Raw genomic sequence first — 19,952 nt, 5'->3', positions numbered from 1 at the left:
AAGATAAAGGAGATCCTCTTCCCTGGGGCCAAGCCATCAGATCAATGAGGGACAGAAGCAGGAGCAGGAGGCCTATTGCACTGAAGCCTTTAGTGACCCTAGCAGCAGGAAACCTCAAACTGCCATTCTGTGCCATCTGGGACACCATGTGTACACACACAAGACCAGAGATTGAAGAGGGGCAAAGGGGTGATATAATGAAATTTGGGGGAATTTGCTTTCTGTAAAGTATCAGAATATAAAGAAAACCTGTTCCACCCAAGTGTTTGGATTCTCAAGCCCCATCTCAGATTTCTATCTAAAATAAAATGTAGCTTTCACTGTCCACAGTAGCAACAAAGGCTTCTGGTAAACTTGCAAACAAGGGATGATGGTAATGGACCACCTCTTTTGTTTGTCCATAGCATCTGGTGTTCAGAGGTATACTGCAATGCACACAGGGACTCTATTTAGTGCTCATTACTAATAACTATTGATAATCCGATTTATAATTGACAGGAACTGAGGTTCTGAGACTCATAGAATGAGATAACCTCATGCATAAACTGTGATTGAGGGATTCAAGACTCTGAACAGTCTAATCCAGAAAAAGTTAGGCAAATCCTTGATTTTAGGAACACAACTAGTCCATGACTTGGTAATTTCCCAAGTGTATGTGTGTGTGGTTTTTTAAAAAAAATTAGCTATGCAACTGAGCACTTGCTGGATCAGGTAAAATGCTCACTGCTGGTGAAATCAATCCATTAACTGCTGATGACAAGACATGCTTCACCTACCCTTTTTTTCTTAAACACACACACACACACACACACACACACACACACACACTCTAAAATCTTTAATATAGATTGTTTCTACAGTTGAGCATGTTTCTTAGTACTATTTGCTGAATGATTTATAACATTGCCATTTTTATTAATGTAGTAACCTTTGCAGTCTGGGGCTTTTTTGTCTGCTCTGGATTCCCACCAAGAACATGGGAACAGACCACGTCTCAGCTCACATGGTAAACAGATGACACAAAGGATCAGAAGAAGTATTTCTGCTGGGGAGGTGGATGTAGAGTGATGGTTAACATAAGCACCTCCTCTTATCTGGCATATGGAATTTCAGTGCGGGCAGCTGAATCCAGGCATATCTAGTTGTAGAATAGAATGCTGCAAGTTGGGGGAGGCTGACCACTATTAGAAGGACTGGCAAATGGCCTCTACTCTGTGGTCAAATCCTTTGTTGAGTAACTGGCCACTGGGTACTAATGAGATCACTTCTTGGCATAAGCCTTATTGGCATTTGGATGCAGACCAATGAATCATGCATTCAGATGCCAGGAAGGTTCTCTAACCAAAACTAGATAATTAATAAATAAAGTAAAAAACCCCAGGGAGTTAACTTTTATATGTACAAGGATTTTCCTTCCACAACAAAAGCATTTAGATTCTTAAGGACCACAATTTCAGTGCCGTGCCAATTAAGCAATGCACTTAAAGGCTAGCTTGCAATGGCGGGGGGGAACTATTGAAAAACCTTCTAGGCAAGCTACTAGCAAAAATGAACATTTTCAATGGGGCCCTTTTTTCCTTGATACTTCAGCAGCAACTCAGCAGTTCCTTGCATTTATTTCCTTGTATGATTATTTAAATCTCTCTCTGAAAGGCTATAGTGACATTAAGGCAACATTATACATGAGAATTTCCACACACAAAAGTCAGAATTTTCGAAGTTATTGGTCCCAAAGTAATTCTAACTCAGGTTTATGCTGCTTAGACAGTATATCAAAGTGGAAACGATATCACCATGACAAGGTTGGAAAGGATTGCATATGCATGTGTGGTCCAAGCGTTTCATTCACTGAGAAACACAGAGGATACATTTCGTTTCCTTCTGAACATGTTATATATCCTAGCCCATGTTGAGTTAATACATATATGGGATGCAAAATATGTATCTAGAGTATGTATATTGAACCATTATAGATACAGATATTGATTATATGAACTAAATACAAGTTTGTTGTTTTCCATTACTGCAGAATCACACAAGAATGGGCTTAAAAACAATAAACCACACATACCCCCCAAAAATCCACAAAAAAATCACTGAAATCAAATGTTTTAGGCAATACTCAATAAGTTCAATACTAAAAAAACCCTAGATGTCTAGTATCCCATAATAGAGGTTCTCAACCTTGCTACAGTTCCTATTATCCCCAGCTGAATGGCTTGTACTCTTGCACTGTGCCGCTATCCAGTTCAGTAGACTAAGCTCGAAAGAAAACCACTCTAAGGCATAAGGGTTCACAGTAGACTGGTGCTATTTTACCATTTGACTTTGGCCAGTGGCACACATATTACATAATACAATAATAAGGGTTGACCAGCACTGCCATACAGTATTGCTATATGTTAGGCATCTGTGACTTGCTTGTTAATTCATTCTGAGATCTGTTGCCAGCAATACAGTTTTGACCCAACCCTTGACATGCTATCTTGTAAACTACAAGTGTTGAGGTAACCTGCATCACCTCAATTCTCTGTTCATTCACTAACACACTCCCTCCCTTACACTTTTATACAGTGGAATCAACTATAATACACATCACATGTAATGCTGCACAGCATTTCCAAGACTAAGGGTTCTCACAAGCAGAACAGTATCTTTCTACCAGATTCGTCTGCACTTTCCAACACATGACCTGGAAATGCACCCACCTTAGACCATCATCCTAACACCCATAATTCCCTACATCCAGTACTTGCAGTTTCTCAGATATCTCCCCTTTTCTGGTTCCCTCTTCATCACTCAGACATTAAAAATGTAGAGAAAACGAGTAGCTCTACCAGAAGAAGGCAGAGTATTTAACGAGAGAGCCAGTGGGCAGAAAACTGCTCTGCCAAGAACTCACAGGGTAGGTAGCACTAGGAAAGCTGAACTCAAGCCCATTTGTAACATGAGGATAACTGTGGCCTCACTTTTATAGTTGTGAGGGTAAATTAGAAAAGAATTGCACTTCATTTTCCCCATGAAAATGATAATAATATCCCAGACTCTCATGTCACTAAAAGCATTGAAAAGGACATTTCCAAGCCTGAAGTCAATTCCCTCTCCCTACAAAATATTCAGCTAGAATAGACCGAGGAAGCAGCCATGTCTTCAGTTCATGCAGTTTGAATTCATGTGCCTGTTCCTCTTCACTAAAGCCAATTGCATGGACTCTTCAAACTTTCCAAATTATAATTTGACCAGGGCCAGGAGACTTTAGATGGTGCATTTTCCCAAAATGCACCCCTTTGTCCATGTCTGGTTTTGCCATCTCATGCACCTCAGAGAATATTTAAGAACTGAAACAAATGAGATACCTTTCAACTCATTCTCCTGAAGATTTTCTCTACCTGGATGGTAGCCAAACCAGCAAGCGGTAGCCTGTTTTATATCATTTCAGAAGGAATCCATTTCCTATGGTGTGCCATTACTTATAAACATATGCATCTAACTGCTCTCGAGAAACTACTAGTATAGGTGCCTAGGATGTTTTCTAAGCCTCCCCTCACTGTGCTTCCTGACATCAGTACTAAAGAAAATAAAATCACATGTGGATCTATGCTCTCCCCTCCTCGCCTCCTTCCCCACAATTGCTGTCGCTGCCATGTAATGGTGGTTTTAAAAAAAAACACCATGGGGGATCTTTCTCCTTGCTGCCCCCCTCCCCGCAGCTACTGCCACCGCCACGCAGCAGCAGTTTTAAAAAAAACACCATGGGGGGACTTTCTCCTTGCCCCCACCCTCACTGCAGCTGCTGCTGCCATCCCCAGAGAGGGGATGGAAAAATTTGAAGAGTGGCAAAATTTGCCACTCCTCAAATTTTGCTGCCATAGGAAAATGCCTCCACTGTTTCTCCGGTGGTCCGCTACAGCTGGGTGGCCCTTCTACTGGGAAATGAGAAATCATCCCACAGAGCCTTGCTGCATCACAGGGCCCATTGGAGGAATCTCTCTTGTCACAGTGCAAGAAGTTTCCAGCCACTCTGGCATGATGGCCACACCCACTTCAGATATGCCAAGGCCCGGGTTGGTTTCTGTTGGGAGTAGTAGGCTGATTAATCATTCAAGTGTGGAACACATCTGTCTGCACTGCACTATGTTCATTGAAAGGTGCATTCTAATATAACTTCCCATCAGCAAGTGAATGGGGATGTGCATTGGAATGTGCATCCAAATGCACATCCTATTGGAAGCAGTGCTGTGTAGCTGGATGACTTCCACATTCAGATGTGCATCCAGTTTACAATTGTTGTTCCTGATCCAACCAATGATACGTGTGTTTAAGCCTGGTTCAACACATGGATCTCTTTCCTGGGATCAGGTGAAAGTGACTAATGAGGACAAATGAACGACCTGTGTCTTGTTTGTTTGTTTGTTTGTTTTTAAAAGGTTTATATTAAGGCTTATCAAGTGACAAGTGCTTTTGAATAGTGAGAAAATCAATCCAGATCAGCTATATGTTAAGCAACAGAAGAGATAACTTGAAGCATGATTGGTGACACTGAGCATCCTTGGTGGAAATACAATGGGAGCAGTTATGCAGTCAGACCCCATTGTTTATACACATGCATGTTTTGGGGGACACTGAGGGCTACACCACAACTGGTGTTATAGGTAAGGTTAGTACGTCAATGTTGGCTTCCAGCAACCCTGCCTGTAATCACACAGTTTATCATGCCTTCACTAACAGCAACACTTTACTGGTGCACCTGTGTCAACACTGTTTGGAATGAGTCAGTCACCCTTGGTACAAGTACGAATTACCTTTCACATCTAGTTTGTCAAGGAGGCATAGGTCACATCTGGCAGAGTTACTGAGTCACTGCTCTAGGAATCCGAAACCACTGCTCCATCTACTGAATTCACTCCCCTCCTCTTGCAAAATGTTCTATTTCACCAATAAAAGGCTGTCAAGCTTAAGATTTAAAGATTTAAGCTTGAAGGGACTATAATTATTTCCCTAGGGCTGTCGAGATTTCTGCAGCTTACACTTTCATTGTTCCCACATGACTTTGTCATAATTTCTTTCTCCTTCTCCAGAGCTGGCGCAACTTTTCCTCCCCCCCCCCCCCGCTTCAGATGGTTCCCCTACACACTGAAAATCAGAATTCATGCAATAAATGTGAATTACATTTTAATGCCAATTATCAATAACAGGGACAAGCTAGCTGGATGATTAACACTAAGATTAAAGTGAAGTATTTCACTGAAAAGTCTCTCTGCTGTTTGGAAAGATAAAAGGGCCTAATTTGCTTTCTAGCTAACTGGAATATCACTAAGTCAGCATATTTTATTTGTTTCTTTTGTTCTGCAGGACCAGAATGCTCTAGAAATTTTACATCTATGAGTGGGGTAATCAAAACACCAGGATTCCCTGAAAAATATCCCAATAGCCTTGAATGCACTTATATTATCTTTGCACCAAAGATGTCCGAGATTATCCTGGAATTTGAAAGCTTTGAACTGGAACCAGATTCAAATCCTCCAGGTGGAATGTTCTGCCGCTATGACCGATTAGAAATTTGGGGTGGATTACCAGAAGGTAAGACCAAAAATATATATAAATGAGCTGCCAGTCGTAAAAGAACATAATTCCATATCATGCTGCAGTGGGAATATTGTCTTTTAATATCTATGTTCATCCTGTTACTGAGGTCTTGACTTAACTTTAAACAAAGTCAATGCAGTGGAGAAAAAGAGAAAACTTTTTTAATTGTACAAAATATTTGCATCAAATGTGCCTGAAGAGCTTGACAGTAGTTTCTGCCAAGGAACAGAATTGCATAATAAAGTCACGCACATGGCCATTTTTGCTGGTGGCGCAGAGCGCTGGTGGGGAGGCAGGCTCTGCATTACATAGTAATGTGCACATGTGTAAATGAACCAAGCTGCAGTTGGTTCTTTTACAGTAAACTAGTGCAGGCTCTAGAGATTTATTTGCACATTGTTAGCACTAATGAAGCGAGTATGTCAGGATGGTGTTATTCTGTGGTCTGCTGCTGCTGCTGCTATTGTAGATTTAACAGAGTTTAATGTTAGGGTTCTCCCCCCTCTCTGATTGAGCAACTCCCTTAGGGTGCACACAGAATTTAGGAAGCCTTGGGTTTTTTTCATACAAGTCATACAAGCAGTGATGTGCAAGCCACTGTCCTCAATGTATTTTACAAGCTCTGTGTGATTGCCATGAAAAGCAGCTGAAGGGAAGCTGTCTTCAGTTATCCCTTTCCCTCTTTTTCTTCTAATTCAGCACAAAATCCAGTAGCACAGAAAGTGAGAGTTTCTGTGCTTACGCCCAGAGGCGTAAGTTTTGGGCGGTATAGAAATACGTTAAATAAATAAATAATAAATAAAAATAAATAAGTATTTATATTACACCATGCAGGGGTGTAGTGGCATTGGCATTGACCTGTGCTCTGGATGTGGCCATCTTCACAGCCATGCCACCAGGCATACTTTCCCCCCAGTGCCCTGGCCTCATAACCTCCTCCTCCTCCATGTTGGCCAACCTCCTTCTCATGGTCATCATCGTTGTTGCCACCTCCTCCTCCCCTTACTGCTCTTGCTGCCACCATTGCAACAGAGGCAGCAGTTCTTAAAACCCCTAAGCTTTCCCATTGCCTTGGGTCCAGCCCTTTTTATAGTGCCTGGGGCTGGGGAAAGCTTAGGAACCACCACTGCAGCTCCTGGAGTTTTAGGAGTAGTTACAATAGTGGCAGAGGTACAGGTAGCTCCAGGAGCCGCCGCGGTGGCTCCTAACGTTTCCCTGGATGCTGCATGCTATAAATATTCATTCATTCATTCATTTCTTCATTCATTCATTCATTCATTTGATTAATATCTGGAGCTTTAGGAGTCACCATGGAGGCAGCGAGCAAGCAGCTGGGGGTGGGGCAGAGGCAGCCTGGGAGGTGGCATCTGGTGGTGAATGGCTCGTGTTCCTTGAACACATCTGCTCAGTTATAGCTCTGCTCCTGACATAGTGCAATAACCTGCACGTGAGGGGAACAGCTTTTTTCTGTGATCCCTGGCAAGCAGGGTAACCATTCTGGGCAAAAAGGAACATCTGAGTGAGTGCTTTCACTCTCACTGTCCATCAGTCACCATGACTTGGAAAAGTGTTGGTGTGGTACCCTTCCCAGGGCTTGTGTGGATCTAGCAATGGGGCTGGCTGGCAAAAGCCCTCCGGCCCACATGCATGTCTCTATGGCCTGCCACTCTCATGAGAGAGCGGTCCTTGGGAGACGGAGTATCATCACATATTATTAGTGATCCAGCCTGGCATTCCCCAAGATGGGCTGGAGCCCCCTTCCCCTACTAATCTGTACTCCAAAAAATAGAGCAAACCACTCAAGAATTCCAGAGGATATGTTTCAAACCAGACCCCAGGTATCACACACACACACACACACACACACACGTATTTTCTTTTTTGTGAAACAACCGGATAGCCAGGTTTATGGTGCCATTGGGGCTCCATGTGCTTGTGCAAAGACTTCTTCATCCCTGGGTGTGTGGAGACCTCTCCATAAAGTGCCCATCTTGCCATTCCATCCCCTTTTCCTGCAGATTGCCAAGGAGGGGAATATGAGACACAGTGGAAAGTGGGCACACACACCCCAATATGGCATTTCCCTTTGACATGCTGTCAAGCTTGGGATGCAGCAATGCGGCATCCCAGTTGCCAGGCAATGGCTGGAGGAGTGCGAAGACAGCGGGGACATGGCAAGTGCTCCAAGAGGCAGCCAGTAAGAAGTGTGGCAAGCATGGAGCTGGCACATTTCTGGGCTGGGCTGGCCTCTCTATGGTTTTGGCAGCAGCCAAAGCATAAAACCCCGGCTTCAGGGGCGGCAGAATTGGGACAACTCGAATCCGCCTTCAAACCTCAGGTTAGCAATAGCAATAGCAATAGCACTTACATTTATATACCGCTCTATAGCCGGAGCTCTCTAAGCGGTTTACAATGATTTAGCATATTGCCCCCCAACATTCTGGGTACTCATTTTACCGACCTTGGAAGGACGGAAGGCTGAGTCAACCTTGAGCCCCTGGTCAGGATCGAACTTGTAACCTTCTGGTTACAGGGCGGCAGTTTTACCACTACGCCACCAGGGGCTCATCATGTTGGAGCAGTGACACTCACTACAAACTGAAGGTTCAGATTATGGTTTTGGCTCAAAAACCTCAGGTTGCTCTTTTTTTTTTTAACAAAACTGCAGTTTCATGCATTAGGACTACCACAAAATGGAACCTATGCCCCCTTTGCCTCTGGATTGGCATTATGTGCAAAAGTGGCAAGACTCTCCATATTGGGTTAGGGAACCCAGGGCAATTGCTGTTTTCGGGGCCAAAGTCCAGGGCCTCCACAGCCCTTGGGGGCCCCCAAATCCTCTTTAGTTTGTTCTGGGTGGTGTGGTTTCCCAGCCAAGCATGATGATGCTTAATTTGCAGGGGAGGGGGGCCCTCCAAAGGCCTTTAGGTCCAGGCTCCAAAATTACATAGGTGCACCTCTAGCTGTTTTAGTGTATAATTGTGCACAGCTTCAGGTAGAATTCTGGACTGCACCATTTTAGGCTGCAGGTTGTATCATATATTTAAGTACTCACCTGGTACAGAGGCCTATAGTAAACATTTCTCTCTGATGTAGTATTTTTCTGCATGCAGTGAGTTTCTTACATGGGAAAGCATTCCAAAATATAACCACACATGGACTGTAGCCTTGCAATCCAAAATGGTACTGTCCAGAATTCCACCTCCTTATTCTGGGTAAGGTTGGGTGTTATATAATAACAAGCATTTTAAATAGCATTAATACTTGTGTGCTTTTGAGATTAAATTAGTTCTCTTGGAGGAGCCATGTTTTGTGCCATGTTTAAACTATCTGCTGTTCCCTTGGGTTAACCTAATATTTAGACACATATCTGTTTACACACTGTGAAGGCCTTATCTTTTAAAGAGATGCTTTAAATCTTTGTGAGAAAATAGCAGTCTAGTTTTAGTGTTTGTTTGTGTTTAGGATTGAATAGCTCCACCAGGGTTCTCTGAAATCCTTCTTACTAAGTAGCAATGGAGAAGGCAATAGATTGAATGAAGGACAAATTTAACCTGTCCATTATAACCACCTTTAAACAGTATTATAACTATGTTTCGAAATTTAATAATACATTTTTTCCTCATAACAAAGCTTCCTGAATGAATTTCTCTAGAAATTTTGATTTCAACTGATGTGTGGAGAAAAAGACCAAGCATACAAATTATTGGAAATATTTTCAAAGAGATTAGTGTCAAGGATTTTGCCCCAAAGTAGTAATTTTCTGGTTCAAGAAAATGACTGAACTGAAGCCATTATAAGCGAGTGTTGTAATTGTTCAATGTATCTTTGGATTTAAAGTGCCTTTTGTTTAAATTACAGGAATCAGGTTTGTGACATTTAAAACATGTATTTCTATATCTACTTAGCTGGCATGTCTTTCCTGGGAGGAGAGTACTTTCAAAATGTGCATGATTTAGCGTGTGTAGGCATATGAAATGTCAGCTTGTAACGTTAGTCATTATTTAATATTTTAATATTATATTAAAATACATAACGTTGGATCCAGAGAAAATTAGTCATGCTTAAGCACCTTTGGAATCAGTGAGACAAGGTAGCCATGACTAACTTAAGTCCCATTAATTTCAGTGGTGCTTAAAGATGATCAGGGATGGCCCAAGGTATTGTGGCACCTCAGGCACGTGCCAAATGCTACCTTGCCCAGTGCCCTTGCTAGGGGCCAGCCCCTTTTCAAACTGCCCCTTCCAAGCTTTGAACATGGCACATTGGGAGGTAGGAGGAAGGTTTGCCAGCAACCTTTGGTCTTGGTGTTTCTTACAATATTTACAAAGAGTGTGAGGAGAGGCACTCCTTGCGAAAAATTGCAAGGGTTGTGTGGGTCTTTAAGGGCTACTCTGCTAGCAGTGGGGGGGGCGGTTTGCTGCCCTGCTGACACCCCAGTAATCTGTTGCCTGGTGATACCTCCTAACCCCACCTCATGAAAGGACTGACCCTGAATATGACTAACTTTCTTTGGCTCCAGCAACCCATAATGGAACACTGACTTACAAACTGCATTTTCTACAATTGTTCTAAGTGCCACATGCTGCTGTGTTCTTCTCAAAAACATGTAAACGCTGCATGTAAATGCACACAGCCTCTGTGGCTCCTAAATGCAGTGTCATTGCTACAGTGACGATGCTCCCATGATTCCTAATGGGAGTATTGTCGTGGCAGCAATGACGCTGTGCTGAGGACGTTCTGGTGACAGACAGGTTGTTTTGTGACACAGAGCTGTACAGATCAAGGATAGGCATACTAAATAAATAAACAAACAAATAAACAAACAAACAAATAAATAAATAAATAAATGCTAAATAAATAAATGCAAAATGAATAAATAAATGCTAAATAAATAAATATGCAAAAGGAAATGACTCACCTGATAAGATTAAACACTGAAGCCTCTATAGAACCATGTTAAGTAAACCTTCTCTTATTATTTGGTAGTCACATTATACAGTGGCTTTGTATAAACAAACAGCAAAGCACAGCACAACAGAACAGACATTGCACCATTTTCAGACATAGAACATGCTGCAGTTGCTATGTTGGATGCATAGGCTAGGAGTATGCACAGAGGAGAATGCATGCTCCTTTCCAAAGGCAGGAAAAAAGCTATTGAGGCTATTCACATGAGCAGCCCCACCCAGGCTTGGGCAGCCCTACCTGGGTAGGGCACCTCATGTGAAGCACCAGGATCGAAGCTGATCCCAGCACTGCCTCCCCCAGTAGCCCAAGTTTTTTACCTGGGCTTTTTCCTGCGTCAAAGCGGTAGAGTGTGCCCTTTACCCCAGGATTGGGGTCGTGTGTATGCTTGGGCTGCAGGCAGACTAAGCATGCACAGAGCTGGGCTCCTGGACCGCCCAGCTTGAGGGGGAATCCCTGAATGCACTGCGCTGCTCACACAGTGTATTCAGGGCGGGACTCATTCCCCCAGCCTCCAGAGCTCTGCATTACCAGAAACAGCGCGGACCGTGTAGGCGCATGAGCTTCACACCACACACAAGAAGACCAATCATCTGTGGGGATGGTGAACTTGGTCTTGCCTTCCTCCCTGCCCACCACAAATGGTTGTGTGCACAACTTCATTTTCTCTTATTTCAGGGCACCAGATCACTAGCAAGAAATTCCCAGAACTACCAAACTAAAATACCTTGTTATCAAAGGAATCAGAAAAGCAAACAACTCTTTTTAAGCCTAGACAAACATTCCCTTGTCACTGTCCCATAGCATTGTATATCACCTATTACTCTTTATAACACTATTACTCTATGAGGCGAGTCTCACAATCAGTGAGACTCACCGAAACGGGTTCTGTGAGGAGAGTGGGGGCTGCGGGGATCGGGAGCCATGCGGCCCCCAGAAGGTCCATGATGCCCCGCACAAGTGTGCGGGGCATCCTGGAGAGACCCCTGAGCCCAGGAGTCTACTTGTGTGTCGCTGTGCTCCGTGGCAACACACGAGCAAAGCACCGAGGTAAACTGAGTGCTCACTCCGTTAACCTTGATCAAGGGGAGGGGAAATTACCGAGGTTTGCTGCTGGGAGCTGTGTGGCTCCTGTTGCAGCACACGATCAGCAAAAAGCAGGCTAGGTTCCCTTAGCCTGTTTTCTGCCGATCGTGAGAATTGCCTCATATAAAATCCTCCTGGTGATGGCCATCTTGGTTTCTGAAAGCCAATGCAGTGAAGGAAGAGAGAGATGCTAGAGCAGGCATTATGATGCACAATAAGAAGAGCAAAGGAAGAGGCAAGCCTCCAGCTGGGGCTTCAAAGTAGTAATTTATTATGTGAAGATTGCCCAGTGCATTTTGACCAAAGGTCTTCCTCAGGGGCACTGAAATGAATGACATCATATATTTTAGTCTTCCTGCCATAATTTCTTTAACTGTCCTGGAGGCAAACTGCAACTTGAAATGTATTGGGGAGTCTTCTCATGATAAATTACCACTTCAGGCTTAAGGCTTGCCTCTTCTTTCATTCTTCTGTTTTGGTGCTGGCCTGTGTTTTCCCCATGCTATATAACATAGCCATCCATATTTGGAACAGAGAGACAGAGGTAATCGGAAAAACAAATAAGCATATTGCATCCAAATAGGCTCGTGAACCTAGTAGAAAGCAGTCATCCACAAAAATGTGTATGTAAGTAATTCACAAAACAGAGATAGGCTTAAAATGATTTGAACATTTAGCTAAATAATTTTATCTCTGCTTTGTCAGTCACTTATTTACATATATAGATAGTCATGCCACAAGGTTAACTGCAGAATTGTAATAATTTCAAACTTGCATACCTTGCTTCAGTCCTTGAACTACACAAAGAAGGAATGTTTTCAGAGAGCAATGTTCAGTGAGATGTTGTCAGCTGCATATGAAGAAAATGCTTGCAAAATTATAAAGAGTGGGTGGCAACATTAAATATAGGTTTGTTGATCTTTGGTATCACATATAAGATAAAATGATGGAAAGGAGTTCTGATTGCTGAAGAACAAGCATTTTCCTGAAGGGATGAGGAGAAACCGTCTGAGAAAATTGTCCAATATTTCTCCTTGAGTGTGAGAAACCTGAAATTCTCTCCACATCTCTGTTTTTCTTGAGATGAATCCTGAAATTGCTCTTTGATTTTCAGTTTCACCTTCAATTTCACCTTCAGTGAATCCTGAAATTCCCTTTTGAATTCCACTTTGGAGAAATTTTGGTTCTGTGCTGTTTTGAAACCAAGACTATGGCCGCGATCGCATATAACAGCAAAGTGTGGATAGATGAACCTGAGGTTAATTTTTGTAACCATGAATCGCATCACAGACGTTCTTCCAACTGTAGCCCCCACAACCTTTGATTTCAGGCAAGGGAAGCCACTCCTTCTTCCTGGTCTAGCAAGGCTGCATCCCAGCAAGCCCCATAATGTTCACATTGCCAGACTGTAAGCAAGGAGTCAGAATGTCTGCAGGGTAGAAGCCATTGGCTGTTACCAGCATCCCTGTTGCTGGGCAATGACTTGAGGAGCGCAGAGATACCGGGTGGAGCAAGTGCTAGGAGACACAGCCATCAAGAAGCATGGCAGGCATGGAGCAGCCATGTTCCTGGGTGGGTCTGGGCCACCCTCTCTATGATTTCGATTCCAGAAAGAGTACAAAACCCCAGTTAGGGTGGTGTCTGCATTTGGATATAACGCTGCCTCCTTCAAACCACAGGTTGGAGCAGCAAAACTCACAACAAACTGAAGCTTCAAATTGGAGTATGGTGAGGGAAACCGCAGGTGGTTTTTTCTGTGAAACTGCAGTTTCACACATTTGGACATACATGAATTCCAACCTCTGCCCCATTCAATTCCGGTTTGGCGCTATGTGGGAATAGGGCCTGTGGCTGACATGACATGCATGCTATCAGAGTCATAAGAACATAAGAAGAGCCCTGCTGGATCAGGCCCAAGGCCTATCAAGTCCAGCATCCCGTTTCCCACAGTGGTCCACCAGATGCCTCTGAGAACCCCACAGGCAAGAGTTGTAGGCATGCCCTCTCTCTTGCTGTTGCTCTCTTGCAACTGTTATTTAGAGGAGAGCTGGTCTTGTGGTAGCAAGCATGACTTGTCCCCTTAGCTAAGCAGGATCCACCCTGGTTGCATATAAATGAGTGGCTAGAAGTATGAGCACTGTAAGATATTTCCCTCAGGATATGGAGCCGCTCTGGGAAGAGCAGAAAGTTCCAAGTTCCCTCCCTGGCATCTCCAAGACAAGGCTGAGAGAGATTCCCTCTTGCAACCTTGGAGAAGCCGCTGCCAGCCTGTGTGTAGGCAATACTGAACTAGATGGACCTATGGTCTGACTCAGTATATGGCAGCTTCCTATGTTCCTATATTCCTATAGGCATCTTGTCTCTGAGGCTGGAGGTGGTCTATTGAATAAGTTTCCATTGTGGGGCTGCAGAAAAGCTGGAAGATATCCATGATACTTTATTTAATTAAGTTGTTTATTTAATTTACTGTGTTTGTATCCTGCTCTTCCTCCAAGGAGCCCAGAGTGGTGGACATGATTATATTTATGCTCACACCAAACCTGTGGGGTATGTTAGGCTGAGAGATAAGTGACTGACCCAGGGTCACCCAGTGAGTTTCATGGCTGAATGGCAATTTGAACTTGGGTCTCCCTGGTCCTAGTCCAACTCTCTAACCACTATACCACCCCAGTTGTACAAATAGCATGACTGCATTTATCCTTATTCATAACAGTGGGTATAAATATGGTAATGTTGCTTGAGCAGCTACCATTTTTTATAAGCATCAGGGATATCTTCCAGCTTTGCTGCAGCCCCACAATGGAGCCTTATGGCTCTGTTAGCATGTGCATCATGTCAGCCATTGTTTCTTACATAGGGAACTGGCTTATACTGAGTCAGACCATTGCTCCATCTAGGCCAGTATTGTCCACACTGACTGGCAATGGTTCTGCAAAGTTTCAAGCAGGAGATTTTTCCAGCCCTGTGTGGAGATGCCAAGGACTGAACCTGGAACCTTCTGCATGCAAAGCAGATGCTCTACCATTTAGCTACGGCCCATCTTAAAAGGGTTCATAGCCTGTCAGAGTTTGACCTAAAACTGAATTTGGAAACCACTTTAACATTTTCCATTTATCTTGATGTGTCAGAATACAATTACATTGGTGGAACAGCCCAGTCCTCTGCAGTATGTGCTCCTTTTGAATTACCTTGTGGTGTTAAAATTGGAAGAATATGCTGATTAAATACTTAGTGGTCTACTAGTCAGAGGATGCCTCTGAGTACCAGTTACAGGGGAGTAACAGCAGGAGAGAGGGCATGCCCTCAACTCCTGGCCTGTGGCTTCTAGCGGCATTTGGTGGGCCACTGTGTGAAACAGGATGCTGGACTAGATGGGCCTTCTTATGTTATTATGAAATCCAGAATGGCCTGTCATACCTAAGAGACTGCCTCCACCAGTATCTTCTACCATGGCGTTTAAGAAAGTGCACCATCTGAGTGCCAAATCAGATCTGCAAGGGCACCAAGAGAAGCTTTCTCAGCTCCTCAGCTTTGGAAGTCTCTGCCCCATTGCACTTCTGGAAGTGGAATAAGATTGTTTGGTGGCTAGGAATCAGGAGGTATTTAATAGCACAATTGTTACCTACCCCCACCCCCAGTCCTAACTATGCACCAGCACCGTAAGGACCTCTTGTTGCCACTGGATCAACCACAGAGATCAGCCACAGAGGCCCTGTTCTTTGGTGCTAATAGAAATATGGCTGGAGGCTACCAGAGATCTTTCGGTGGCAACACCACACCTTTGGAAATCCCTCTGTAGGCAAATTAAACTGGTTCCCTCTGCTTTTGTTTCTAACAGAGATTGAGGATCTTCCTCTTTCTGAAAGCTTATAGTAGTATGTAGAATTGACTTTATTGGCTTTATTCTGTTGCTGGTTTGCTTTTAGTGCATTTTATATATTTAATATTATTTTAATTTGTTATTCCTTGGCAGCCACTTGATTATTTTGTTAATGGATATAAACATAGCAAATATATAAATACTCATAACCATTGCAAACCATTGAAAGAAGGGGCATATTCCATTTGGAGGAGGAAATGACAGAAGGCACAAAGTGGACTGCAGTAAGAAGTAAAGCAAAAGGCCCATGAATGTGTGATATTATGTGAGGGAGACACCAAAAATGCCTTTGCCTAAGGCAATAGTGTACATAAGGGCAGCAAGACTGAAAGCAGACCATTGATGGCTTTAGAGGAAAATGGCAATGGTTCACTCCAAATCATGCAGACCTAGTGTGATGAATTACATATATTCATCACACAACATTTCTTTGAAGCTTAGCCTATGGAATGCCTACAGAGGGCTCAAAAGGCCCTTTAAAGGAGCTTCCATATTAGTTAGCACAGGCAAAGCATTATAGCCATGGTTGATTTATCTACCCATGAAGTATACCTCCTTTCAGCTTGTGTGTGTGTATGCATGTGTGTGTACATGTGTACTCAGGCCTACACACACACACACACACACACGATCGGCAAAATAATGGTTTGGCTTGCTCTTATGACTTTCATCTGTTGCTTGATCAGCAGAACCAGCAAGTGAACCTTTTTATATGATGGAGATAAGCATTATACCCTGATAACATTTGCAGATCAAAATGCTCTCAAAGGTTCAGCTTTAGGGCCTGGTTCAGTTCTTGGCAGCTCTTTTATGCCATTCAAACTCTTTCTAGGTCCTATTGATGGAAAACATAAGGAAAAATACTTTTATTGTATGACACAAGAGTTCTGTCCTCAGAAGAGTAGTTTTCTACAGAAATGAATGTGGTCCATGGGCTTGCAAAGTAACCTATGTATTAGATTATGGATAAGGGGCATTTGTATGGCCTGGCTCAATTTGACACAAGTCACATCTCATCATACTGCAACAGAAAGTGTCAGGAGGGCGCACACAAACATGACCCTTCTCAATTTATCATCCCTTTTTAGCCAATCTGCTCTAGCTGATTGGTGTCATGCTTGAAAGCGAGGAACTGTCTTGCTGGCCACTTCACCTTTGAAACACCAGAGATGTAATACAGAATCCTATGCATGCAGGAGTTTCCCATTTTCTTCTGTGAAGAGCAATGGTACCTAGTTACAAAAAGACTCTGCGGGGACATTATTTTGTTCATAGAGAGAATGCAGAGCCTTTGCTCATGCAGAACTACTGTATGCTTGCATTGGGAAAAGTAGTCCATAAACCCCACTGATTTCTATAGGAGAGTTGAGGGTGTGTTTCATGGACATCAATGAAGCTTTACTTTGTATTACATTCTGTACTTTTCACATTCACTATAGAGAGGTAGCTAATGTATTCTTTCAATCAGAATGTTGAAAAGCATGAACATTTGTGTGCAGCGTAGTTATTTTTGTCATGATTGCAGTCCTTTAGACTAAATATAAAATAATGAGCCGAAGGAATAGACACCCCCTCCCCCCCCATTTCAAAATCGCTCCTAATCACACAACTCCAGGACTGGCAGTGTCAGAATAATACCAAATACTGTGAGTCTCAAAATACCATAATTTCTAGCAGTAACTTCAAATGAGTGCCAGGCACTCTATAATTCCAGTTTCACCAACGAAGAGTAGATTTGCAATGTTGAAATCCATTTGACCCTTAGCTCACAAATTACAAGGCAAAGAAAGATTAATAGCAGCTTTCAAGAAACACTGACATGTTCTAGCTAAGCAGGTAGTGATATAAGCTTGTGAATGGCTAGTCAAGATGTTTTCTCCACAGAGAATCGTTTAGTATGGTAGCCTTTTACACATTATTAAGTAATTTATTGTCATTCACAGGTTTGGAAGCCTGAAATTGAAAATAAAAAGAGAGAAGTTTAAGTATGCCTTGTATTAAATAGGAAGACTAGGAACCTCTATTTCATCCAGTTCAGGTCAAATCAATATTGCATTAGCTCAGTAGGCAAAGTCTTACATGTGGTGTAAGAAAATTCAATACCTCTTTATATCATATTCTACAAAGCTTTCGGCTGCTGAATTTACACAGCTAGAAATGAGAATACAGCTGTGATATCTAGTGGCAATATGCAGAAGAATGAAATTTTAAATTACCAAGTATGTATGTCTTAAAAAGTTGTAAACCCATGAGTCACGCTGAACCTTCAAGTGTGAATCTGCTTAAAACAAGCTGTCTTCTGTTTGCAATTTCAAAGGAAGCTTCCTTGCAGGAAATGGTTTGAAGCGAGATCTCAGAATAAATACCACAGTATGGTATGGTAGTGACTTCTTTTCTCCTCCTCATTAAGGTCAATGGCAGCAGTGATCTAAGGGTCCATGTTGCCCATTGGACAGAAAGGAGGAAAAGACAATGAGAGGAAAAGGCCGAATGCGATTAGTCAGATATAACCTGAAACACACAAACCCTAAGGAGGTTTTTTGTTGATTAAGGATGGAGGGACCACAGATCAACAGACCTCTGTTGCTGCTGTTAAAATTTCCAGAGACTGCCCAGAATCTTTCAGAAGTATGGGGTGAGGCCCATAAAACTGCCCCATAAATGTAGTGCCACACACCTCCCTAAACTCCTAAGGGGCTTCCCCCTCCTTGTCCCTCCAAGGCTCTCTGCCAAGTATAGCCATCATGCAGAAAACATAACAGGCCCCAGGTAAAGTTAATTAAGAGGCCAAAGAGAAAAATACACATGCAAAACCCATACAGAACCAGACCATGTAAGCTCCAAATGTGTGATCTCTCTGCAGGACACAGACTGCACATCAAGATCCTATGCAAGATCCCTTGCAGGATGGGACCTTGAATGTATGAAGGTTGAGGGCAATGATGGGGGTAGGACCAGCAGGCATTTGGAGACACAGTAGAGAAGAGTGGAAAATGAGGAATACAGAATTGTCTGAAAAACAGTTATTTCTGAATGTGAAGGTATTGCCAAGGGAATGAGAAGCTGATTATGTGGGAAGCATGACCTCTACCATTTCACAGATGAAGACAGGGACTCTTGAACACTAGGTTATAATACCTCTATTCTCTCTTGCCAAGGCTCACTGCATGAGTTCTGTTCTTCCCCCACACCTATTATAGATTGATTAATAAGGCTCTTCACCTCTTGCATTTTTGTTCACTCTGCAAGAGCTTGGCCTGCACTGCCTTCAGAAGCATGACAAGTTAGTAAGCCAAATACAACATTTTACTTTTTAATTGAATGGTGTTTAACATCTCTCAGTACATCTGGCTGCATTTATAAAATAACTGCAACTCAGACAATATCATTTACTATATGGATAGGCAGTTAGTGAGATGGAAGAGAAACACTGTGCTGCCATTTTGAGTACCAGTATGTGCATTGAAATATGTGAAAGTAGAGCTAAGATAACACTTGGAGATCCAAGGGAAGAGCTGAAACCTGGAGAATACTCACTCTGACAACTCATACTGGGCTGGTTCAAACTTCACAGTGATCCGGTGGTTCAGGCAAGTTGCTTGTTCCCTGAATGCACACACACAAGCCCGACTTCCGATATGAGGAAGGATATGCTAATGTTGGGTGTGACATGTGAATCCACCAATGTCAGTATATTCTGCCCTACTTGTGGTATGGAACCCAACATTTATAACTAAGATTTGAAATAAGGAACAGATTTGAGTCCAACTTCTAAACCTCAAGTACAGCAGAATATGCCAACATATTGGGTGTGAGTTCACATATCACACCCAATGTTAGCATATCCTTCCAACTCCAGAAGTTGGGCTTGTGCATGCTCAGGGAACCAGCGCCTTGGCTGAACTGCCAAATCACCATGACGTTTGAACTCACCCATTGTAAATGCATCCCCGAAATCTCTCCAAAAGACAAAACAGATGCGGTGATTTATGAGGGAGAGGTATCAGGAAACAGGGAGCACTGTGCTGGAAAATACACAATGAAGGAGAATATAGCCAGCATGAGGGAAATGGCACTTGCTTGTTTGCATTTCACCCTTCCTTCAAACTCAAGTGGCATGCAGAAGCGCCCCATATTAGTCAGACCCATACCTACTTTGCCTGAGAGACTGAACTTTAGTTCAATCAACCTCAACTTCAATAATTGCTAAGGAATAACCACATGTTATTTTAGAGATGGAAAACTGACTAGGAGAAGACAGAAGCATGTCAGCATTATGCTTAGGTTTCTCCATGAGCTTAAATAATATACTCCATGTGCTGTTAGACAAGCTCAGGGTGAGGTGGGTAGTCCAGGGAAACAATTCAGAGTAAACCCCAGTTCCACTGTCCTGGCAGACAGACAGTGAACAGTTACAAGATTGGTTGTAAAT

General features: G+C 42.9%; 1 protein-coding gene across 2 annotated transcripts in view; it reads left to right on the top strand.

The window, feature by feature from the left end:
• The window catches only part of NRP1 (neuropilin 1), a 215,631-nt gene that overhangs the window by 90,005 nt on the left and 105,674 nt on the right, over window positions 1–19,952 (top strand). For both annotated transcript variants that reach the window (XM_053261193.1, XM_053261194.1), the window contains exon 5: window positions 5,353–5,580. In XM_053261193.1, coding sequence (XP_053117168.1) covers window positions 5,353–5,580 — 228 coding nt within the window. The remainder of the gene's footprint in view (window positions 1–5,352; window positions 5,581–19,952) is intronic.

This window comes from Hemicordylus capensis, chromosome 6, assembly GCF_027244095.1.
Source record: "Hemicordylus capensis ecotype Gifberg chromosome 6, rHemCap1.1.pri, whole genome shotgun sequence".
NCBI classification, from domain to species: domain Eukaryota; kingdom Metazoa; phylum Chordata; class Lepidosauria; order Squamata; family Cordylidae; genus Hemicordylus; species Hemicordylus capensis.
This window is presented reverse-complemented; position numbering and strand designations above follow the sequence as displayed.